The 24870-nt window shown below is 40.1% G+C and overlaps 1 protein-coding gene across 1 annotated transcript in view; it reads left to right on the forward strand.

Annotated features, from left to right (window-relative positions):
• LOC117269689 (uncharacterized) overlaps nt 1-24870 on the forward strand; it is an 88364-nt gene that overhangs the window by 53981 nt on the left and 9513 nt on the right. Inside the window, exons 5-14 of the mRNA XM_078162363.1 lie at nt 2682-2799; nt 3422-3612; nt 3858-3933; nt 17182-17700; nt 19298-19588; nt 20705-20746; nt 21742-21837; nt 22134-22295; nt 22387-22494; nt 22713-22771. Coding sequence (XP_078018489.1) covers nt 2682-2799; nt 3422-3612; nt 3858-3933; nt 17182-17700; nt 19298-19588; nt 20705-20746; nt 21742-21837; nt 22134-22295; nt 22387-22494; nt 22713-22771 — 1662 coding nt within the window. The remainder of the gene's footprint in view (nt 1-2681; nt 2800-3421; nt 3613-3857; nt 3934-17181; nt 17701-19297; nt 19589-20704; nt 20747-21741; nt 21838-22133; nt 22296-22386; nt 22495-22712; nt 22772-24870) is intronic.

Here is a 24870-nt window from a genome sequence, read left to right on the forward strand (position 1 = left end):
TAGTGCTACTACAGTACATCTGCTGCCAGGAGTACAGCTACTTCTACTGCCACCAGACGCACTAGTAGTACAAGCATTAGCACTGGTGCCATACAACAAATACTAGTTGATACAGCTTTACCACTACAACCTCTATGGGTATTGCTACAACTTTGCCTACTTATATTACTAGTGCTGCTGTTAATACTACTACAGTATATCTACTACCAGTGGTAGGCTGTTCCCACTGCCATTAGCAGTACTAAAAGTAAAAACACTAGCAGTGATACTACTACAACAAAAACTGTAGTTACTACAGTTCTGCTACTACAATGTCTATTGGTACTGCTACATCTTTACACTGCTATGTCTACTTGTATTATTAGTCCTGTGGCTACAGGGCTACTTCAGTACATCTACTGCCAGTAGTACAGCTACTTCTACTGTCACTAGCATCACTAATTGTGCAAGCACTAGCACTGGTACTTCTACAACAAGTACTATAGTTTCTCCAACTCTACTTCTACAACTTCTATCGGCTATCTGCTATGTCAACTAGTAGTGATAGTGCACCTACATCTACCAGTAGTATGACTACTTCTACTGCCACTAGCAGCACTAATAGTACTAGCACTAGCAGTAGTGGCAGTACAACTGATAATATTACTACAACTACTACTGTAGTACTATTGGTACTACTACTGTGCAAATGCTTCTAGCAGTATTACTAGTACTTATAGGCTACTACCACTGCCACCAAGTTGTACCTCTTGTACAAACACTGACACTAGTACTATTACTATTACACGCATGCTGCTACCACTAGTACTTCCATAATTATTACCCATACTGCACTGTACTGTAGTTACTATATAGGCTATTACTACTGATCCTACAGATACTACTGCCCCTATTTTTTAGTGGCACTACTATTTGTTCTGCTTCTACTCTTGGTGCTAGTAATACAAGTTCTGCAACTCAGACTAATATTACAACTGTAATTAATGCTGCAACAAGTAGTATCTCTAGTGTAGTACAAGTACAGGTACTACTACAACAGCTACTGCTGCAAAATGTAATCCTGGAACAATAGTACATGAAGGTGTGATAACTGCTGTGTTCACGTGATTACTGCTGTAGCGTGTGGTGAGCGTGGTTTTGAATATTGGGCTGCTGTTGACTTTAAACACTGAGCATGAATCACTAGCTCTGGATCAGCTGTTCAGCTCTGTGTGTATCTATGAAAACACCACTGTGTTTGTTCAAGGAAGGGACGGTTTCATGTCAAAGAGGGTGGCAGGAGCCCACTGGTCAGGAATGTTTAATGTGGCAATGTGGCCGGTTCTGGTTTTCAGATCTGCAGATGAAAAGTGCTCTCAGGGATCAGGAAGAAAGACCAGAGGGTTGATTGTTCAAATCTGAAGACCATGACTAACCTTTATTTTGTAGCTCTAAAAAACCTCGAAAACAGAAACGAGAGTAAATGTGATGATGTATCTGTCGTAGATGTTTTCTCAGGTAAATCTCTCAGCTGCTTGAAGACAAATATGAACAGAACAGTCCTGTTGTCACTGAATTCAAGTGTGTGTTCAAGCAAAATATGTACTGTAAAACAGCAGCACCTCAGGGGTAAAGGCTCCCATTGTGTACATTCACAAAGAAATGTCATATTTACAGTAATTGCCTCAAATACGGAAGACTATCTTTTGCATTTTGCTATTGTTTTAAGATAAGATAACCCTTTATTCATCCCACGGTGGGGAAATTTTCAACATTACAGTGGTGATTGATTGTCCATAGATTTAGTATGTGTGGTCTACTGGGAACAGTGTTAGTTGTATGGTCTGACAGCAGCAGGAAGGACCTGTGGTATCTCTCCTTCAAACACAGCGGGTAAAGCAGCCTGTCACTGAAGGAGCTGCCCAGTGCTGTCAAAGTGTCCTGCATAGGGTGGGACATGTTGTCCATAAGGAATGATAGCTTGGCTTCCCAGGACAGAGCTCCTTTTCTTTATCAGTTGTTCATTGACATTCAATATCTTTTCACATATGCTTCATATCAGCTTGTTAACATGTGGTGGTGTTTTTATGAACCAAAGAAAAGTTTATGAGAGACTTCTTTTCATCTTAATGTGTGCATAGATGGCCCTTTTTTGCATGCTTAGTATGTATTTTCTGCCAATTTATACCTAATAAAATCAAAAATATTTGCAGCGATACATGTTTACTCTAAAATTAGTCTTGAAGTTTAGAAGTAACACTGAAAATGAAACTTTTTTTTTTGTCTTTCAGGTCACCAACACTACAAATTTCTTACTGACCTGTAAGAGAGTTTTTACATATAGCAGTTTTCAGTTAATAGGGTCTGAATCCTCTGTAACTAAGCAAGTAATAGCACTGGAGGCCAGTGATACCTAACTAAAATTTCAACAAGCCAATCTGTAAACACTCAACAATGTCAGAAAGGTATCATACTGTAATTAATTAGGACAAACAATCAAACAGACCAGTATGAAGTAAGAAATTATGACCTTTTTTTGTCATCAAGATGAATGCGACAGTAAAGCTTTCCAGTCATATTGCCCAGCTTTATTTAAATGCATATGTCCTGTTTCGTGGATTTTAGCCATCAAACCTGACACTGAGCGTGAATTCTAATTCAAAAGGTGCATTTTTGTAAATGTTTTGTATTTGTGTTGTCAGACTCTTGCAGATCGAAGGCCGCCAGCAGCCGCTGACCACTGAGCTTCTAAATCTTCAGGAGAAGAAGAAACAGACCGAGCAAGAGCTAAAGAGGAACTCCAGTCTTCAGGCGTCCACTGTAAGTGACCACATGATATCTTACACACAGGTGACAGTGGGTTAAATAAACTAACAAGAATATCATTGTGTCAAAAAGTAAGCAGAAGAGGACATGTTACTGAGATACGCTGAAATATGATGATATATAATAAATATGACCGATGTTAAACATTTATTAGGTGGCTCAGATATCTTATTTTATAGAGCAGTTTTCACAAGGTTAAACAATGATGCAAGTAAAATTATAACATTGGAGAGTAAAACATCAGAAAATAAACACAATGAAAAATGTGTGCAGCAAAAACTATAATAACGGTACAAATCGCATATAAATGGTTATCTAAAAAAGCTTTTTTAGAAATAAGAATAGGTTTTCAAAAGGGAAAATAGATATTTGTTACTATCTTCTACGACTGACTTTTGAGTCACAGAGCCATTTTCTGTGTTCATATTTACACAGATGAGATGATTATCACAATAATATAATCACGTTTAGTCAATACGAAAATCAGAAACCAGATATGGAAAGTGTGACTAAATAATTTGAACTCTAGGACCACAGCTTTCAACAGCAACTAATCATCTTTATTTGTTTAAGTAAACCAATGAGATCGCTGTAGTTCCTTTTTTGTCCTCCTCAGTTTCAGCTGTGTGCATTTCGAGAGCTACAGGCCTCCATCACCGAGCGTTTGCTCCAATCAGAGAAGTTGGTGTTCCAAGAAGAGGCACTGATCACACTCCGTAACCTGCTGACCCAAGACCTGCACCGGTACCAGGAAGAGACGCAGAGACTCACCTGTTTCACACAGAAGATATTAAAACAGTCCAACAGGTACCCAACTCCACATCCTGTCTGACAAAATAACTGAGTATAACTGATTTAGTTTAACTTTGATTAAATTTACATAATTAAAAAACCTGTTTTACATGTGTTAAATATAAAATAAGATGTAATTCAGATGAGAAAACACGTAAAAGAAAGAGTCTGAGTTTCATTTTGCTGACTGCAGTGTTCAGGTCAGTCAGTTGTTCCCATCTAAAGGTATTTAAACATTTCGCTTTATGTTTCTCTTTCAGAGGGGAAGCGTTCACCAGCAGACAGAGTGACCACAGCATGCAGGGAAAGAACGAGACAGAAACAGAAAACAACATGGTACAGTTCAACTCAGCCTTTACACTCACAGCACCCACAGCTCCTCTCTGATTTGTTGTCTCACCTCCTATACGTTGGTTTGTTCTACTTCCCTGTTTCAGTCAAACCTCTAAAAAACAATGCTTAACAATATTTATTGTTTGTTAGTTGGTGAGTTTTTGGGGCATTAGAAACCAAACTAACAGCACACCTGACCCGAGGTGCCAGGGTCCAGCTAAAGTCATAACACATCCAGACATTTTTAAAATGCACAAAACACACATCGAGCTGATTGGTCCCACTCTGCATTAGATGATCTCATGCTGTGAGTGTGATAAAGGTTTTTGTGCACAACCTTTTCTGTAATATGTCTCACAGCAGGTACTGACATTTCATCCTCTTTTCCTGTGAATGTTATCCTTACCCGAACCACACAGATGAATCCATATCTCACTCCTGACATGGCAGATCTCTACAAACGCAGCTCTTTTAGAGGACAATGTTACAGAGAAATCTGTGTATCCGCTGTTCCACATGTACAACGTCTTTCTCAGCATTTTCTGACAGTCATAATGACATCTAACAAGCAGAGATCTGGGTCGTTCACTGATGCGAAGACAAGGCTGTAGCGCTCTGTGGCCTGTTCAAGTAACTCTGCAAGATAAATATTGAGGTTCAGGCCCTCTGTCCCTTCAAGAGGTCCCTTATGAGGATATTACTTGTGTCCTCCGAAGCTGTCACACTTTCCTTCCACAGATTTGACACAGTCAATGAGTTGTTTGGCTTCTTTTCTGAATTAAGGTAGCAGTGTCTGATGTTTCACATATTCACATGTGTTTCACTGTGGCTCTTTGTGGTGGTCTGAACAGCAACTTTAAGCGGACTGGACCTCCAGTTGGGCAGCTGGCACTGCAACATGGCAGCAAGTCAGACTGTAGCTCTCTAGAGGAGGATTTGGTTCGTCCTTCCCTCTTGATGAAATGATGTCTGAGCAGTAAAAAAAGGAAGTTTTAGAGGCATTAGATACAGTTTTTCTGCCATGTTTTGGAATTTTTACAAACAGTCAACTTAAATCTTCATGGCTTGCAAGTATCCCCAACCAAAAGTCTGTAAGTGATATGTTATATGTTCTTAGAAATAATAATTAGTTGCAGTTTAGATCGTTTTACGCTCCACAAGGAAAAAACATGATAGCATCACAACCAATCAGAGGCTCAGAGGGAAGTTTGAAATCTAAAATATCTTTAACATTAATACTACGTACTGTAAATGAAAAAATTAAAGAAACTTAGTTATTAAAAAAAAACATTAAATTTTCATTATCTAAACCAGTTCTTTTCAACTTTTTTGGGTTGTAACCATTTATAAAGAAGCAAATATCTGGTGACAGGTGCTCCTCACATTGTAAGATGTAAAACTAAACATAATATTACAAGTAACTAAGAATACATTAAGTGCAACATTTTACAGAATCCGCTGCAAGAAAAGATAATGTTGGTTCAACAAGGTCAAGTTCAGTGTATGGTGGAGAAAAGTTAAACAACAAAGCAAAGATAAAGCGTGAAGATAAACCTCAGTGCAGTTTTGTTGAGGTAGAACAGTGTCACTGTATCTTTGTCTACATGTGTGTGTGTGTGTGTGTGTGTGTGTGTGTGTGTGTGTGTGTGTCTGGCATTGGTCCAGCTGTTGTCAGTCTTTCTCAGACAGTCGGAGTGGAGACAGAGGAAACATCTGCCTGCTCATCTGGCTCTGTCTGTCACACACACACACAGATGCAGACCTACACACACACACACACACACACACACACAGCATCAGTTTCCTAAAAAAAAAATAAACAAAAAAAACAACAACCCATAATAGACTGACACAGTTGTGACAGGAAACGATGAGGGAAGAAACCTGGTTTGGAGTCTTATTATAACAGGAAACCTGTCAAAGTGTCACCACAGTTTAATTTGTGAAGCTTAAACACAAACAGCAGACAGGCCGGCTGCCAACGTGCCGCATCTCCCGCACAGAAATACAACATGAATCAGGCTCATCCTTTTTTAGTTTGCACAGGTTTCCATTGAAAAATACCAGATTTTTATAGCAGGACGTAAAAGTGAAACCGCACCAAAAATCGATCATTTGAGCGACTGGAGTAGATTTTTTAGTTTACTTCTTCATATTTAACAGCTGAATTCATACAGTATCAGTCACGATTAATTTCAGTGGATCACAATGGACAATAAAAAAATCAACAAATTTCTTATGTTATGGTTTCAGAATGATGAAGACAGTTTGATAACAATTAGAAACAAAATCAGACGTATTCCCATGGCAACTGTCATGTTTTCCCAGATGATGTACAGACTTTTAGGCATTTTAATATCTCAAATGGCCTGAAAAATGGTGCATATAGATGCCAAAAATAGGGTTGGGGAAAAATCTCCCCAGGGTAGCACGCACCTGAACCCCCCACTAAGTTTATGCCGAGCCCCGAATGTTTACAACATCTGGCTCTGACCCTGGTGGCGAAGCCTTTCAAAGCTGAGTGTCTATTGATCAAAGGTTTTGTTCAGCCAAGGTTAGAGATGGTTCACTTTCAAGGTTAGAATAAAAAATGTTTGCTGCTGGTAGGAGATGGGATGCAAACAATGGTCTCTGCTGTCAAAGTCAACTTACACTGGAGGCACATTACACATTGAATCCCCTGCAACCATTGCTGTCTGTGTAAGCCCACACACTACTGGCATCTTGACACACCTTTAAAGCTCTAAAGTCAGACTCTACTGTCATTTTGTTTTGATTTGGTGTTCAGAAACATGCTGATTGTGTGGCGCCTGGTGGCGACATACGAAGGCAATGTCCTTGCCTCAGTAGCCATGGGTTCAATTTCAGCCTGCATCCCTTTCACACTTAGACTGTCCTCTCTAATAGAGGCGAAAAGCTAAAACAAATCTTTAGATTAAACATATTAATCATGATTACATTCAGTATTATTTAGGCCAAACTGTCAAAAATAAAGAGTTTGACAATTATACACCTGTCACCTAGTCACTGATTCAATGTCACTTGTAAAGTGGATTTAAATAGAAATAGGTCAACTCAGTGCAAAACTGGATTTCACAGATGACAGAATTTAAAGAATTTGACTTGTGGCAGTTTATAACTCTGACGCCCCCAAAAAGCTAGCTCATAAAGCAAAATGACCTCATGTCGTTTCTGCTTTAAGTGTCAGGGGACAGGGAGGGTGAGGGGAACTCAGACCCTCGACACCTTCAGCCCACGGTCTCACGCTTCTCCCTGTTAATCTAGACGAGCCTCTCCGCCCCAAGAGAGGCTCAGTAACCTTTTTACCAGATTGATTGAGGTTAATCCGTCAGAAAATGAGCCAGGATTTATATAATCACACTTTATTTTGATTAGATATAAATTTAATAGATTTAGATCAGATTTGATATAGAGGTTTTTGTAGATTCAGTGATCCATTCTGGATTTGAGACTTTTATAGCGCTCACAGACACTGTGCTGAACGTGAGCTTGGTATGTCTGGTGTTCTCTGTTATATAGTCTAAGTGAAACCATCAACATGTCAAACTGCATTGTGCAAAAGTTATTATTATAGTAGCATATTAAGAGCTTAGGTAATAACTCAGGTAACGTCTGTTTATGGATTTTTGAGAGGAGCAGCTGGACGAGCTAAACTGTCAGCATTCCCCCGTCTTAGTAACTATCAAAAAATCACAAAAATAAATTAAAAAATGCTCTATAAAGGTTTGACACAGGTGCACTTAGTCATCAGATCAGACATCTGGGCTGCAGTTTGATGCTCATGGGGAAATATTTAGAGAAAATGTGTTTTACGAAGATCAGTGTGGGTGAGAAGTGCTGATGATTTTTGTTGTATTATATTCTAATTTTGTTTCATTGTATAGAGACACTAGAGAGTAGGACAGATGCAGGACGATGTTATTAAGTGCAAGAAGAAGTCAGCACGCTATTTTTGTGCATTTCTCCTCAGTTTAATATACTGGTTAATATTTATGATATAGGAATAATTGTGAGTGGCACAGGGCCGCAGTGGTTAGCATTGTCGCCTCACAGCCTGGGGTGGGGGAGCTCCTCTGTGTACAGTTTGCATGTTCTCCCTGTGTCAGTGTGGGTTTTCTCCAGGTACTCCAGCTTCCTCCCACAGTTCAAAGACATGCAGGTTAATTGGTGACTCTAAATTGTCCGTAGGTGTGAATGTGAGTGTGAATGGTTGTCTGTCTCTATGTGTCAGCCCTGTGATAGTCTGGTGACCTGTCCAGGGTGTACCCTGCCTCTCGCCCGATGTCAGCTGGGATAGGCTCCAGCCCCCCGCAACCCCGAACAGGTGGTTACAGAAAATGAATGAATGAGTGGAATTAATTGTTTCAGAAAGTGTTCAACTATTATACTTTTGTACCCACTGATAGATTACTGAATGGGCCTACTGGGCACAGGCCAGGCCATGAATGCTGAAAAAAAGTGCAGCGTTGCTCTACAACATACAGGACGTGGGGACCTTCAGTAAGCTGCTTTTAGTTTTCCATATTTAACATATCACTAATCTTTGACAGGCTTACCCCACGATCATACATCTGAGCTCATTTTTGTCATTCCCACGTGAAATAAAGAAACATCCAGGATTAGTTGGAGCAGATTTCAACCTGATTTGTAACAAATATTCCTGCTGAAGGGATAATTGACGGCTAAGCAAAGTGAAAAAATGGGCTGGCTTTAAGGACCGAGCGCCGGTTGGTTAATAATTTCTGTTATTTACTGCCATGGAGAGGGGAGGAGGAGTGTGTGTGTGTGTGTGTGTGGGGGGGGGGGGGGCAACAACAACAACACAGGAACATATTGCCAAGCAGATTGCCTCAGGCCAAACGTTGCTCGACGTTTTGCTCTCTGTGAGAGACGTACGTGTCCAAAACAAGACTGCTGCCACTAATTGGTTATATATTTTATTTTTTATTACACTGTTGTTTCCTCTCTCTTTCTCTCTGCTGCAGTGACAGTTTTGCTTTTGTGTGTGCAGCGTTTAACTGCATCTGCTTGTTTGCATCTGCGTGTCACACCGACAACTTGGACAATGCTGTTTGATGTTGAGGTGATACGTGTGTCTCACAGTAATAACTCTGGCTGTGAGTTTAGACTGGGAGAGGTGTCTGTGTGAGGAGAAAGTGAAGAAGTGAGAAAAGTTGGAAGCGCTAAGAAGTGCTGAGGGTGAAAGTCATGTTTATAAGATTCTTCTGATTCTTCTTCTGATCTGAAGACATGGACTGCGGCAGGAATGTTAATATGCACAGTAGTTATCTTCTGTCACTGCGTAAAGTCTTCTTTTAAAATATTTTCCAAGACAAACTAGAAAACATCTCCTGGGCGGAGGACGCATCTGAATGGGGAGCACATGCATTAAAACAGACATAGGCCTATATAACTGATGTACTGAGTTCATAAAATATTTCTAGAAGTACAGTACAGGCCAAAAGTTTGGACACACCTTCTCATTCAATGCGTTTTCTTTATTTTCATGACTATTTACATTGTAGATTCTCACTGAAGGCATCAAAACTATGAATGAACACATGTGGAGTTATGTACTTAACAAAAAAAGGTGAAATAACTGAAAACATGTTTTATATTCTAATTTCTTCAAAATAGCCACCCTTTGCTCTGATTACTGCTTTGCACACTCTTGGCATTCTCTCGATGAGCTTCAAGAGGTAGTCACCTGAAATGGTTTTCCAACAGTCTTGAAGGAGTTCCCAGAGGTGTTTAGCACTTGTTGGCCCCTTTGCCTTCACTCTGCGGTCCAGCTCACCCCAAACCATCTCGATTGGGTTCAGGTCCGGTGACTGTGGAGGCCAGGTCATCTGCCGCAGCACTCCATCACTCTCCTTCTTGGTCAAATAGCCCTTACACAGCCTGGAGGTGTGTTTGGGGTCATTGTCCTGTTGAAAAATAAATGATCGTCCAACTAAACGCAAACCGGATGGGATGGCATGTTGCTGCAGGATGCTGTGGTAGCCATGCTGGTTCAGTGTGCCTTCAATTTTGAATAAATCCCCAACAGTGTCACCAGCAAAACACCCCCACACCATCACACCTCCTCCTCCATGCTTCACAGTGGGAACCAGGCATGTGGAATCCATCCGTTCACCTTTTCTGCGTCTCACAAAGACACGGCGGTTGGAACCAAAGATCTCAAATTTGGACTCATCAGACCAAAGCACAGATTTCCACTGGTCTAATGTACATTCCTTGTGTTTCTTGGCCCAAACAAATCTCTTCTGCTTGTTGCCTCTCCTTAGCAGTGGTTTCCTAGCAGCTATTTGACCATGAAGGCCTGATTGGCGCAGTCTCCTCTTAACAGTTGTTCTAGAGATGGGTCTGCTGCTAGAACTCTGTGTGGCATTCATCTGGTCTCTGATCTCTGAGCTGCTGTTAACTTGCGATTTCTGAGGCTGGTGACTCGGATGAACTTATCCTCAGAAGCAGAGGTGACTCTTGGTCTTCCTTTCCTGGGTCGGTCCTCATGTGTGCCAGTTTCGTTGTAGCGCTTGATGGTTTTTGCGACTCCACTTGGGGACACATTTAAAGTTTTTGCAATTTTCCGGACTGACTGACCTTCATTTCTTAAAGTAATGATGGCCACTGGTTTTTCTTTAGTTAGCTGATTGGTTCTTGCCATAATATGAATTTTAACAGTTGTCCAATAGGGCTGTTGGCTGTGTATTAACCTGACTTCTGCACAACACAACTGATGGTCCCAACCCCATTGATAAAGCAAGAAATTCCACTAATTAACCCTGATAAGGCACACCTGTGAAGTGGAAACCATTTCAGGTGACTACCTCTTGAAGCTCATCGAGAGAATGCCAAGAGTGTGCAAAGCAGTAATCAGAGCAAAGGGTGGCTATTTTGAAGAAACTAGAATATAAAACAAGGTGAAATAACTGAAAACATGTTTGAATGAACTATGAATGAACACATGTGGAGTTATGTACTTAACAAAAACTCCACGTGTTCATTCATAGTTTTGATGCCTTCAGTGAGAATCTACAATGTAAATAGTCATGAAAATAAAGAAAACGCATTGAATGAGAAGGTGTGTCCAAACTTTTGGCCTGTACTGTATATCAGACTCCAAAAAAATATCCAGGCCGTGGCCCCCCTAGCCTCTCGTTTCCATTATCTGTGAAACAACTAAAAGCAAATAAGGAACTAAAGGAACACCCAGGAGAAAGTACAAAACAACCCTGAAAACAACCTAAAGAAGCTAAAAGAACAAATTAAAAAGCTACAAACAACCTAAAGAGGAAAGAAACCACTCTGAAGAAGCTGAATAACAACACAAATAACAGGAAATAACCATTAAGAACCATTAAAGGGCAAAACACTGTACAAATAAGAACGCAAAACACCAGAAACCAACCACAAACAGCCATGAAAAGGCAGAACGCTGTCCAAAGAAATGAGAAAACAACCTTAAGCAGTTAAAAAAAACAAATTAAAAAGCTACAGACAGTCTAAAAAGGGAATAATCCACTCTGAAGAAGCTGTATAATGACGCAAAAAGCCAGAAAAACAACTACAAACAATCATGACAGGGCAGAACACTGTACGAGAAACTGGAAAACAACCAGAAGAGGCTAGAAAACAACCATGTGAAGTTATGATGCAAAACTACGAGGCTTGAAAACTCAGTTGTCTCCGACTAAGAATTTAAGTCTAGATAGACAACTAAGTCTTGCTTATCAACTATTGAGTCGTGTTTTTTTCCCTCATTGATCCGTATTCTCATTTGCAACATTGACTTCTATTTTTCCACACCAGACAAAAGAGCTGAAACACCAAAATAAACTCTTTGTCTTGTTGACTTTTAATAAGAACCTATTTTATAATGGGATGTATACCATCTAGCGCTGTTTGTGGGAGCAGCACTGTCCATAGTACTGAAATTAAGTAGAGATCGAGAGACGGACACAACTCGTCTTAGCTGTTTCGAGAGCCGTAAGCTTCAAACAGCTGACTTTTACAGCTAATCGTATATAAATTCCAAACATATCTAGCGCTCTGCTTGTGCTATGTTCTTCTCTGAGCGCCCTGATTAATACATTTATACCCAAATAGGCTATATATCATGAATTATTGGGAGCAACTACGCAATTATAAGTAAAATCGGACATTTAGCACTCCTGCATAACCCAAGTGGAATGATTCTTTGTTTCATAACCACATTTTCCTGCCACTGTGAGTCAAATCCTTAGCTCCAATTGTGAAGAAGTCAACTATTCAGGGTCACCCTTTTAAAAAACTGCCTGAAAGAACTTGAGAATAACCAGAGTATGCTAGAAAAACAACCTGTAGAAGGTAGAACACAGCTGGAAGAAGCTAAAACTAATCAGGAGAAGCTAGAAGACATTCAGAAGAAATTCAAAAACCAGCCAGAAGACAACCAAAATAAACTAAAAAAAGAAGTTGGAGAACAACCAGAAGCAAGGAAATAAACAGAAGAAGCTAGAACGGAAAACATTTCGAAGTAGCTAGAAAACAAGCAGAAGCTAAACAACACCTATTGTAACCAGCTCACCTGTTTTCCCCTCTAAGGGCAGTGGCCTTGTAGGTAACCTGTGAGGGTGTGTGTGGAGGGAAGCAGCTCTCTCGGAGTGTTGGTGTGAAGACGGCAGGCAGCAAAGAGTGATGATAGCAGTAGAATTAAGTGTCTTAATGAGCTTGTGGCTACTCTTTAACCTCATGAGAAGACAATGCTTATTGTTCTGTGGTGAAGACAGCCATCCTTCCTTCTACAGAGTTGTCCGCGAGAAGCTGGTTACTAGCTAATAACAAGCCAAGCTAAAATTAATGTTAATCAGCCAGCGTGTTCCCAGCTATGGTTCAGATCTGGTAAGCTGTCAAAGAAGCTAGAAAACAATCAGGAGAAATTGGAACATAAATAAGAGCTGTCACACAAGCGGAGGAAAGTAGAAAACATTTCAAACCAGCAACATTTTTCTCAGTTTCTCTCCTAAGATTTTATGTCATGAGGAAACACCCTTCCTTTTAGAATTTTTGGAGTCACTGTGAACTGAATTTGACCTGACGATGTTTGTCTTCGTCATCCTCCTCAAAGCTGTGAGGTGGCCACAAACACAGGAATAATGAAATGTTTGGAAGTCTTTTAGCTAAAAACGGAGGAGGCAAGTTTGGTCCTGACAGATGATCAAATTTATTGTTCCCGACTTGAAAAGTTTCAACTGTTCGGTGTGCAGATGGCCAAGAGCTGAATCTCTGTGTGATCTCTGAGTAAACCAGCCTGTCCATCACAGAAATCCATGTAAACTCTTACAAACATTTCCAACACCTTCCACACCAAATTACATTTTTCTTAGTGTAATATCTGAGAGATGGAGCCACGGCAGCGACCCCACTGATTCTACATATCGGGATTAATTTACTGGTCAAAAAGAGTCATGGAGGAGCTTTGGCAAGTCTGAGAAAGTGACCCTGGTGATGTCATAGGGATGTCATCAGCGTCATCAGCAACTACAAAATTTAACTGAACTGTAGGTGTGGAAGTTTGCCTGGTATGGACAGTGTTGAGTTACATTATGGAAAATGCACAGAAGATAAAGTGTGTGCTCATACTCCTCAACTAAATCAGAGCAGCACGTCATCATGTCAGGTCCTGAACTTATATTCTGGGGTAAAAAAGCCTGAGCACTTCTGCACCAGACATCAGTGAGGCATTCACTGTATTTCCCAGGATGCATTGCCGTCACATATCTGGGTCAGATGGTGTACAGCTCTACACCATATGTCTGTACTGTAGTGAGGCCACAGGGAATGGAGAACCAAAGTGTGTGTGTATGGACAGGACTTTGGGGAATATGGACCTGGTTTTCCTGAATGAAGCTCTGTCTGCCCATCTTTCTGTGTTTTGCTAAACATTCGTTTCGATGATATCATAAAATTTAAGGTGCATTTCTTTCAACTAAATTCAGATTTCCTGTGTAGGTTTAAAAGGTTAGTAGAACAAAAAAAAGAAAGAAAAAAGAAAGAAGTCATTAACAGCTCAAATTAATGCAGACCATCTGAAAGGACAAGTTCAGGGTAGATGTACATGTGTACAAACCTATTAGTCCACATTTTAAGTCTGTGGACTCTGATGCCTAACTCCAGAGTGTCCATGTGTACAGAATATCTGAGGTGTAATCACATTTATACATTCAAGCGTACCTAATAGAATAAAGATTAAGTCAAGTCCTTAAGTGCTTTGTACAAACACCTGTGCAATCCAACTGCTCTTATGCACTCTTCCTATTTATATTTACGAAAAAGTAATGCACCAGAATTCATATATAGCCCATGTAACCATGAAGGCTGTGATCATGAGACAATTGCGCTGTTGAGAGTAAAGACGGAGGGAGCATTAAGAGTGAAAGTCTGTATAAGGAGGCAGGTTAGGGTGGTGGATGGGTCAAACAAACACAGGACTTTCCCCAGCAGAACAGTGTTCCTGTCTTGTGGGAAACCAGCTGAACTTTAAGTTATTTTAAGGTACATCTTCACGTTTTGTTAAGTATGTAACGTGACCACACCCAACCATGATTCTTACCCTAAATCCAACCTACCTAACTTTACTTTCCTAAACCCAAGTCATGTATTTTACTTTTCTAAATCTACCCTATTTAACTTAACTTTCCAAACCTAAACCTCATATTTTTGTTTTACTAAACCTAACCTGCATAATTTAATGTTGAGTACATAAATTTATGTTAACCTTTTGAGACCTGGAGTGACATCACTTTTCTTGTGCTGCTTTTAGATGCCTTGTATTAGTATTTTTTTTTTTTTTCAAAATCATGGGGAAAAAGGCAGTGAGCAGCTTGGTAAGAAATGTCCCACAGATTGCAAAAAAAAAAAAAAAAAAAAAAAAAAAGATTAAGAAAATTATTTTTTTAACTAGGGAAAAACTGTATTCATAATGATAATTATTGTTACATATTTAAAATTATGGTATGGCATTATTAACATTTTAAACACTATTTTCAGGTCATTTCCTTTTTTCTTTTTTAAATTTTCTTGTTTGGAATTTTCTGTTTTTACCAATTTCTTGCTATTTTTGGGGTTATTTCTTCTTTCATTGCTCATTGCTTTCTTTCAGTGTCTATGAACGAAATCAAGCCAATTTGCTGAGGTTTCAAAAGGTTGAATGCATCACTTGACCAACCACGATTCTTTTCTTAAACCTAACCTAATTGACGGAGGCGCTGATTCGTAAGATATCACACAGACTGTGAGCATATGTTGGTACAATGTAGTGCAAATCATTGAAACAGCCCTCAAATAACTCTTGAGGTCATAATGATGCTGCACAGTTTGTGTGTTTTATATTAAGAGGAATCTCTGGTATTTTCCTCATCTCCATATACACAGAGAATGACACACATATTTAGGCATTTAAATCAGAATATAAGCTGCTGTAAAAAAAAACATGATGAATTATTTTCATCATATTTAATCATTTATTTAGAGTATATTATATTAATTAATCAATCTCCTGTGACTGTGTTTGCTGATCCAGTGATCCCATGTAAGCTTGACCTGAATGCTGAGAAACTCATCACAATAAATGTGCTTTACATAAGGACAGAAATACAAGAACACACACATTTCATCATCAGCAACTGTGTCCCTGTCTCTTCATATCATGAGGCTCAGAGAGGCCAAACGGAGAGTGCACTCAGCTCACAGGGCAAAAATAATAACATTAAAAATCATCAGCTCAGAGCTAATCCCACCACGGCCTGTAAACATTTTAATACCGCGGTGATTAGCAGCGATCCTAAACCCCAGCCCTCTCAGTCCTCCCAGGCGCCGGCTCCTCTCCCACCCCAGCTTGGCTCACCGTCCCTGGAGGAGGCGGCCAGGCGAGACCCTGGATTAAGGCCACTCAATGCTTTGGACCCTCGAGCCCCGAAAGTTAAACCCCTGGACGTTCGCCACTTAATTTCTCTAAGTGGCATCGGCTTCCTTGTTATGATTTCAATTAAAGTTGGATTTAATCAAGTGGCTTTTTGGCAAAAAAAATGTTGCCATGTTCTCTTTCTTCCTTTTTTTACTGTGTTTTTTTCCAATTTTAAATTCTGTTTATATATTTATCTGTCCTTTTATTTCTGTGTGAAAGTGGGATGTTGTGTTTCGGGGGGGGGGGGGGGGGGGGATGATTTTTCAGATGAGCGAGCAGATGTTGCACTTCCTCAAGAGGGATTTATGTCAGAATAGGAACACACACACACACCACACACACTGGGCTTCATGTCATTATGCATGCGTTTCAACAATCAACAACATCGACATACTAAAGACGGGAGAGAAAAGCGCACCATTAACATGCTGCTTTTAAAGTTGAAATCTAAGTGATGGAACGATGTCTTTGAATCTAATGTTGGAGATTAACCAAGTGTTAATGTAAACTAACTGCTTTTTACATTTATAGGAAAATGTTTTGTAATGTTTGTAAGAGGAAGTAACAACACGTCTTCCATTTTGCGGCTATGTCTGGATGATAGCCCCAGCTTTCCAAGAACTCCTGCAAGATTTCATGTCCCATGTTTCAAGTGATTAATTTAACCCCAGCTATTACCTTTTCCTAACCCTAACCAAGTGCTTTTTGTGCCTAACCTTAACCAGACCTGCTTGTTATACCTTAAAACAGCCAGACGAATATTCTTGAAGCAGCTCACAAGGGTTTTTGCAAATCTAGGGTTACCATTTAGCCATGAGCCTCTTTTGTCACCACATCCTTACATGATCTGGTACGACCAGTAGCTAACAGTGGCTTGTGTTGTGTTTAGATAGATATGGCTGCGTAGCTGCCTCGTTTGCTGACTGGTAACTGCTCTCTTATTTGTGCTTTTTATGCTATGTTTTAGCATGTCACAGATTAACAGCTAAGTGGTTTTATCACCTAAGTAAAACAGGAAGTAAACACATTGTGCCTCAACACCTTGTGGTACATGGCTGTTTAAAGAGAAGTGGATACAGCGTTGCCGGCGGGCCACAAAGCAGCCCCACTTAAAAGTTTGCATCATTGCCTACAATGTTCTAATGCACCCAGAAATACTGAAATGATAGCTACCATGGTCTAAATTTTCTGTCATATCACTCACCACTAACCTGCTACATGTGCTACTCAAACTCCTGGCTAACATTGTTTTGGGGATCTGTTATTGTCTTCACCTCTTTCAGCATTCACCCGATTCCACTTCATCCCAGTCACCAATTAGTCCTCACCAAACCACCAATGAAGAAGAGGCAAAGCAGGCCTGGAGTGCCAATCATAAGAAACCAGCTGCAGGTCTGTCCCGTGGTACAAACCTGCGCCGAGCCGGCAGCGTCAAAGACCTGATCAATAAGTTCTCTGGTTCGGATGCCCCACAGAGCCCCACCTCTGGAGCAGGGAAAGTCGCAAAGTCTCCTTCTGCAGAGGCTCTTGAGTCTCCAAAGTCTAGGTCGAGTCCATCCACACCAATTAGTGTCGGACAAGATGAGGGTCTAGTTCCCAGCATCACTGTGACGCCTCCGTTCAGGGAGACCGGTCAGAATGTGGCTCGATCCGCTCAGAGAAGCACCAGTACTAGTCAGATCACTGCGAGAATTGATTGTCCAGTAGGAAGCAGCGCTGAGAAGACTGACTCAGAAGCAAAGAACAAAACGCAAACCCCAGTCTCTGGTAGAGACTCGGTGGCTGACTCCGGCATGGGATCGGTAAGCAAACAAACAAACAAACTCCTGACCAGCCATTTTGGTGCCCTTGCATGAAACGAAAAGCTCTGCATCTTCTCTGCGTGAAGACGACACAACAGCATGGTGCTGCAGGTTTTTGAAATGCATCCTCTTGCATGATGAAAGCACTGATTAATCCGCATGACGGCTAGAAAGCATAAAACCATGACAAGATTCTGAAGCATCTTCAAGCGTACTAATCAAAATTGCAGAACTCACTCACAGATTTAACTCTAACCTCTCTTTGATTCTTTCACTGTAAATGAGCTTCATGTGTTGCCATTTTTGTCTTTGGCCTAAAATGATACCAACAAGCTTCATGCCATGGCTGTGTTGATTTTTACTGCATGATTGCAGTAACTGGGACAAATGACAGTGATTGGGGCAAACATTTGTGTATTTTTGAATTATGTTTGCTTGAGTTTCTGTCTGATAATTTGCTTGGTGATAACCATGAGTGCAGCAACTTATTGTGCATATTATCTACAGTATGTTCAAAGATGGTGCAAAATCATTGTTTTGCAAGTCACAAGAAAGTCATAGCCAAAAATCTTGGTTGTGAAGTCCAAAGTCGATTCCCAAGTCAAGCCCAAGTTCTAAACTTTGTGTTTCAAGTCTGCTCTGCCAAACACAACTTTCCCTACTGATCATGGATTGTGATTGGCTGCTGTCGAATTGAACTGATACTTGTTTTCAGAGAATTAAATCCAATCTTGCAGACTTTTTCAACCTTTAATATTTGGGTTTGGGGAGGATATCAGTATCGATCACTCTTAGTCAAAAGCCTTAAATCTAAGTGAAGTCATAAGTCCTTGGTGTAGAAGTCAAGTCTTTTTATATTTAATCATTAGGTTCATGACTTGACTCTGAGTCATGTGATTCAAGTCCACACCACCTTCAAAATCAACTTCTCTCCCACCGTTTACTCCCAAATGTTTTAAGCGAAGCTTCCTTCATTACGATTGTACCAAAGGTTCATAAAGTCACAAAGTGGGAGGGACTATTTCGGACACTTCTAGTTCCAGAAGTAAAAGTTTCATTCATTTTTCCTGTAGACAGTGTTAAGTGATTCACAGGTGGAACATGTCTACAGCTTGTATCAACATGAAACTCTTCATTACAATAAAGATTAAGAAATACGTAAGAGATTTGTGGCACTTGCAGAGTTCTTCTGCTCCATAGTGCCCAGAAAAGTTGACTTCAGCTTCAAAGAAACCCCATTTAGCACTTTGATGAAGGCCTGAGCTGGAAATATTTGGGGATAAATTGCAGAAAGCTAGTACAAGTTGATGTTGACTTCCATAGAAGTTTAATACAGTTGTGTCAATTAATAGGTATCTTTTTTTCCCTCTGAAAACTTTTTTTGTGAACTTAAAAACCCCTAGAACTTTCCCCTTCATGCCATGTTTTTTTTTCGTTGTGTCATATATTCATATCAGCTTATGCTCAGTGAATTCATCCATACCACTATATTTGTTCCCCCGGGTTGATTGGTGAGTACTTGCCCTCCAGCAGAGGTACATATCTAAGTCAGGTTTATTTCATCCCTCCTTCCCCACCTTCTGCCCATCTTCTCCAGGAGTCTGAGTTTGATTCAAACAAGCAGCCCGACAGCCCGTCTGAGGATGAGCCCACCACACCCCGAGCCGTGCCACCCACCCAGAACCCGAAATATCAGCTGTTCCTCAACAAGGAGCCCAAAACCAACGGGTTGAGCGGCAGGGATGCAGATGGCCCAGGAGGCGGCGGGACGGTGGGGGAGAACGGCCCCAGGCTGGCGCGATGGGAGACCAACCGGCTGGGGCTGAACCACTTTAAAGGTTCCCTGGAGTCCCTGGCCTCACGGGACTGGGACACTACGTCTGACAGGGTGAGTGAGGCGAACTGTGGAGATTAGAGACAGTTTTGATGATGATCAGATATCTGTCATATCTGTGATTCAGAAACACAGGACCTGTTATTAAACAGTGCCATCTCCTGGACAAAACGTAGCTTTTGGGTCTCTTATTGGCCACGCACTACAAAAATCCACATCTTATATTATCATTACTGAAACCTTAAAGTATTATTGTCTTAAACGTGAAAAAATCTGCAGGATCAGTGAAATGTAAAGTGGTATTTTCATGTATTCTCTCTTATTCTGTCTTGTTTCAAGATGCTGCTCATAGAAAAGTCTTGAAACAAGTTGATTTCTCACTAAACTAGAAGAAGTATATTTTAAAATTAGACTTTAATGACCTAATAATAAGACCAGAGTTAGTTAGTAGAGTGGGGATGTTTGGTGTGGTTATTACAAACTTTATTAATACCAGAGTTTCTCACTTTTGCCTGGTCTTGTTCGTTTTAGATCTCAAAATTATCAAGACGCTCAACAATCAGCTTTAAAGGTTGCATATTGATTTTAGACATCTCTTATCCTGAATCTAATTAAATCCACCTTTTAAAAAAAAGAAAAGACACTTTTAATTAAACATTGCGTAATGATGATTAACATACTCACAGTGAAGAACACTTTGTGTCGAAACGTCTGTGTTTCTGGTAACGCCACCCAAGTTGGTTTATTAAATTTACCAAAAGGACATTTGTGAGTGCTGGCATCTTTTCTTCTTTTTTTTTTTAACGTACAGAAATAGAAATCTACTCTCAAGTGAGTAACTAAATTGACTCACTTTGCAACGGACCTCTGGAACGGTCAAAAGATTTGAGTCAGAGAATCTTAGGGGTCTAGCAGGCACATATATCTTGACTATGTCGGACAGATAAGTTGGGGCAAAGCCATTCAGTGATTTAAAAACCAATAAAGGAATTTTGAAATTAATTCTGTGACAGACAGGTAACCAATGTAATGATTTTAAAATTGGAGTCAGGTGGGCTATCTCTGTCTGGTCCCAGAGAGACCGACCCAGTGTTCAAGTATTTCCAGCAAAATATGACAGATGATACATGTTTTATGCAGCCAATGTATAATAGAATTTTTCCTTTCCAGTTGTTGAACAACGCCATCGCCTGGACAAAACACAGATTTAAGGTTTCTTATTGGCCGCCCTGATTACTGTTTTCACAATACTCAATTACACCAGAGTTTCTCAACTTCTTCTGACTTTTTAACCTGTTTTAGATCTTAAAATTGTGAAGATGTTCAACAAAAAGAGATTTGTCTTATGAAAGTATGAGAAACTCTGAATTATACAATGTTAAGAGTGCCTCAAATCAATCAAATCTAATGAATGTAAGCACGTTTAATGCAATATTAGGTCTGACTTGTGTAAATCATAATAAATAATGCAAATATAAGTATTTCATTTGGTAATTTACCAAATATAATCATATGTAATTAACAGCTGATCATAACATCATGATTCAGTCATCAGTGTAATCATTTTTTTACCATTAGCCAGTAACATACATCCTGTTTTTGTAATAATCTATGTGAGCTCCACGCTCAAGCTTAATGTGCCTCTTCATCATGTGCTCACATGTTAAATAAAAACATTTTAAGTTGTTGATTTTTTTTATTTTAATAACAGTTAGGAGACTAATGCAGTGTTAAATGTATGACATTATCAGGGTTGTTGTTCATGTTTGATTAAGGTTCCTACAGTCATGGAAAACCTGGTAAGGCCATGGAATTTCACAATCACATTTCCAGGCCTGAAAAAAAAAGTCATGGAATTAGTTAAACTTATTCAGTGTTTTGGAAAACTCATGGAATATTGTTGTAGGTAATGACTTTGTTACAGTAATCTTCCTTGGATAACCCATGCCAGAGTTTGAATCTGATATGTTTGGAAAAAATGCCAGGCAAGTGAAATTAAAAATGGATCCTTGAAAAGTCATGAAGTAGTTTGGAAATTTTGTCCATGAAATGTAGCAGTTTACAGCAGTGAAGTTAGAGCCCTCTGTCCTCACACTGATTGTTGGCTTTTGTATTTTCTGTCTGGCTCTCTTGTTTCTCTCTCCATTTGTTGTTCTGTTGTTTGCCATCAAATCATTGCTGTCTTGTTTGTTTATTTGTTTGTACAGTGGGGTGTTGAGAGCCCTCCCAGAGTGTTCAACAGTCCATACGCCACGACTTCCTCCATGGATTACAACCCCATGTACCGAATGTCTGAATTCAAGGTATGTTGTGGAAAAAAAGTTCCTTATTTCTGTATTTTATAAGATAACGTAGCTTTAGAGACACTCTTAATATCACCGAATAATAATAAATTGATATTTAAGCAGGCAACACAATTTGGATGTAAACAAAATCCTTCAAATATCTAGTGTTTTATCTAAAATTGACATTAATAGTATACTATGCAGGTTGTTTCTTTTACAACTGTTTCACACAACATTCAAGCTTGGTCTTCTGAGGCTGACTATGGCAGGATACTGACCCTCCTCTCTGCCCCCTCTCCTCTCCTCATCCCCAGGTAACAGGCGGACTGTCTCCTGCCACTTCAGAGATGAACCTGTACAGCTTCAACAGCCGCAGCACCAGTCCAGTGAGCCTGCCCACGCCAACCCTCGCCTCTTCCCGCCCCCGATTCTCTGCCTACGACACTCTGAGGAGGAGGAACGAGGTCACCAACACTGTACGTTTGCTCACAAACGGATAACACACACTCTATCATTGTGTCCACACTATAAGTTTTTTTTGTTAAATGTGTAATTTTGTCACTACAGGTGTTACCCACCACCACCCACTACAGCATGCGCTCTGCCACTCTGGGAGCACCAAATAAGAAAGACTACATAGAAGAGTTGACCAAACAGATGGACGTCCTCCAGAAGGTAAGCCTCGCCACGTTCATTTTGGGATTCAAGCACATGTAGTTCTGCTGGAAACATATGGTTTGTTACCATAAGTAGCAGAATTCTTGAGCCAGAATGACTGCTAGTTGGTGCTGCAGTATAATATATTTTGGTATTTAAACCTATGTAGTTTGCACCCATAGCTATTTTCATGGTGTGTGTGTGTGTGTGTGTGTGTGTGTGTGTGTGTTTTCCAGCGTAACCAGTTCCTGGAGGCAGAGAGTGTGGAGATGGAGAAGGAGAGGAATCAGATAAGGTCAGACATGGTGTTATTTCTCTGTCTTTCTTATTCTCCTCTTTGCTTCCCCTTTGGTCTCATTTTCTTTTTCTATGTAACTGTACCTGTGTAATGCTGCTTTCATGTCCTCTTTGGATGTTCCCATCCCCCAAGCAGAGAAGTCTTTCTTCCAACTTTGGTGTGCTCATGAGCTTTTACGCCAAAATGTGGAAAAAACATGGATGCCACAAAGACTATGTGTTGTGTTCAATCACACAGAGCCTATAACTTCTCCTGACTGAATATTCATCATTCATTCATATAACCTAATACCATATTAGAAATTACATGTGAAAGTAATTGACACGCAATATGTAAATTAACTATTAACTGACCAATTACTTTTGTCCCTTATGTTTATGCATATATGACGCCAACTCGGTAACATGTGTATCAAAATATTCACCAAATTTCAAAACCTAGGGATATTACTTATTATTTTTATAGCCTAAATAATAACATTGTTGAAAATCTAATTTCTTGTTATTCTAAAAGCTATTTTTTAATTCACAAACAGTAACTGTCACATAAACTTAGTTCGCTTTTTTAATATTTTTTATTTACATGCGCTGTTATAAATAACCTGTGTTTTGCACATGTTCATTTGGACAAATAAAAAAAACTTTATCAAACAAGAGTTTAAGAAAATCGCCGACTTCCCGTGTTGTTGTTCCGGTTTGAGCGGGCGCAACTTCCGGTTACTCTGACACCACCTGAACGCCAGGTGGGTGTGGTTTTGCAGTCACGTGACAAACATGGCGCGCGAATTTCAGGTGTGGGAAGAGTTGGATGATCCTACAGGCAGCAGGTGTTCTCTGAAAATGAAACATAATGTTGGATATGATCCAAACAAAGCAAAGGAAAGTGATTATGTTCCCACAACTTGACCGATTTGCCCGGTGTGGACACGATCGTCGTTACAAATGGCCGCCTCCTCCAGACCTAAGGTTACGGCGAGCCGATGAAAGCACACAACAGACTAGTGGATTATAACTACTTTGTTTGCGGTTGGGTCCCCGACTGAAACGGCGACTCTTGTTTTTGGTCGGGTGAGTAAATGTGCTCGAGTATAACTGTCTTACATTTCAACTCTGTACGTGAAGGCACCGCTGCCAGGCTAACGTTGCTAGCTAACGCTACAAGCTAACGTTCGTAGCTAACGTTGCTAGCTAACATTACTAGCTAATGTTAGCTTACTTTAGTTACTGTTATTTACCTACTAGGTCTACAGTTCACAGGGGTCTTGTGACAAGAAGTTGCCATAACAGATTGTAATTGCATCCAACTCGAGGCCTGTTTTACACAACGCTTTCGAGGGATAGTTATGATTCGTGTTGTATGAGGTCAGTATCCATAGTCTGTGTCGGCCCGCCCCCCGTTTGGAGAAGCAGGCGGGAGCACCACCATGGAAGCTAAGCAATGTAACATTACTGCTGTGAACAGGGGACAGCAGCAAATATATATATATTTTAGCCACCTAAAAATCAATATCAGTTTGTGTATCCAATATGTAGAATATTTTAACCTCTTCCCTCACGGTCACACAGCCCTTTCCAAGGCAAACTGAATCAGTATGCTCTCTTCAGAGCCACCAGACTCCATTGACAAAAACAGTAATTTTAGCTGCTGAACACAGAAATCTGCTGACCTACTTCTGCCATGATCAGCTGGTTAGTTTGTGTTATTGTGCAATTTCTCCTGAATCTGAACTAACAATTTAAAGCACCAAAGTCACACAATAACCCAAACAAACTGAATAATAATAGAGGCAGCGGTAGACGAGCAACCCCTGTTTACAGCAGCGTAAAATTACTGTTTTTGTCAAGGGAGTCTGGCTCTGAAGACATCATACATGAGTTTTACTTTTGGGTCAGTTTCCTGTCGCAAAGGGCTGTTTGACACCAAGATAAGGAGCTCAAAATGTTCCCAATATGTGTGACAATGTCATATAATAACACGGACACCTAGTATACATTTTTTATTGTATAAATTATAAATATTACAAATACAAATTGAATGTGGTGTAGCCCACTAGAGTGAAATAATCAGTCACTTTTGCAGTTTACCAGATACATTTT

Source organism: Epinephelus lanceolatus, chromosome 19, assembly GCF_041903045.1.
Source record: "Epinephelus lanceolatus isolate andai-2023 chromosome 19, ASM4190304v1, whole genome shotgun sequence".
NCBI classification, from domain to species: domain Eukaryota; kingdom Metazoa; phylum Chordata; class Actinopteri; order Perciformes; family Serranidae; genus Epinephelus; species Epinephelus lanceolatus.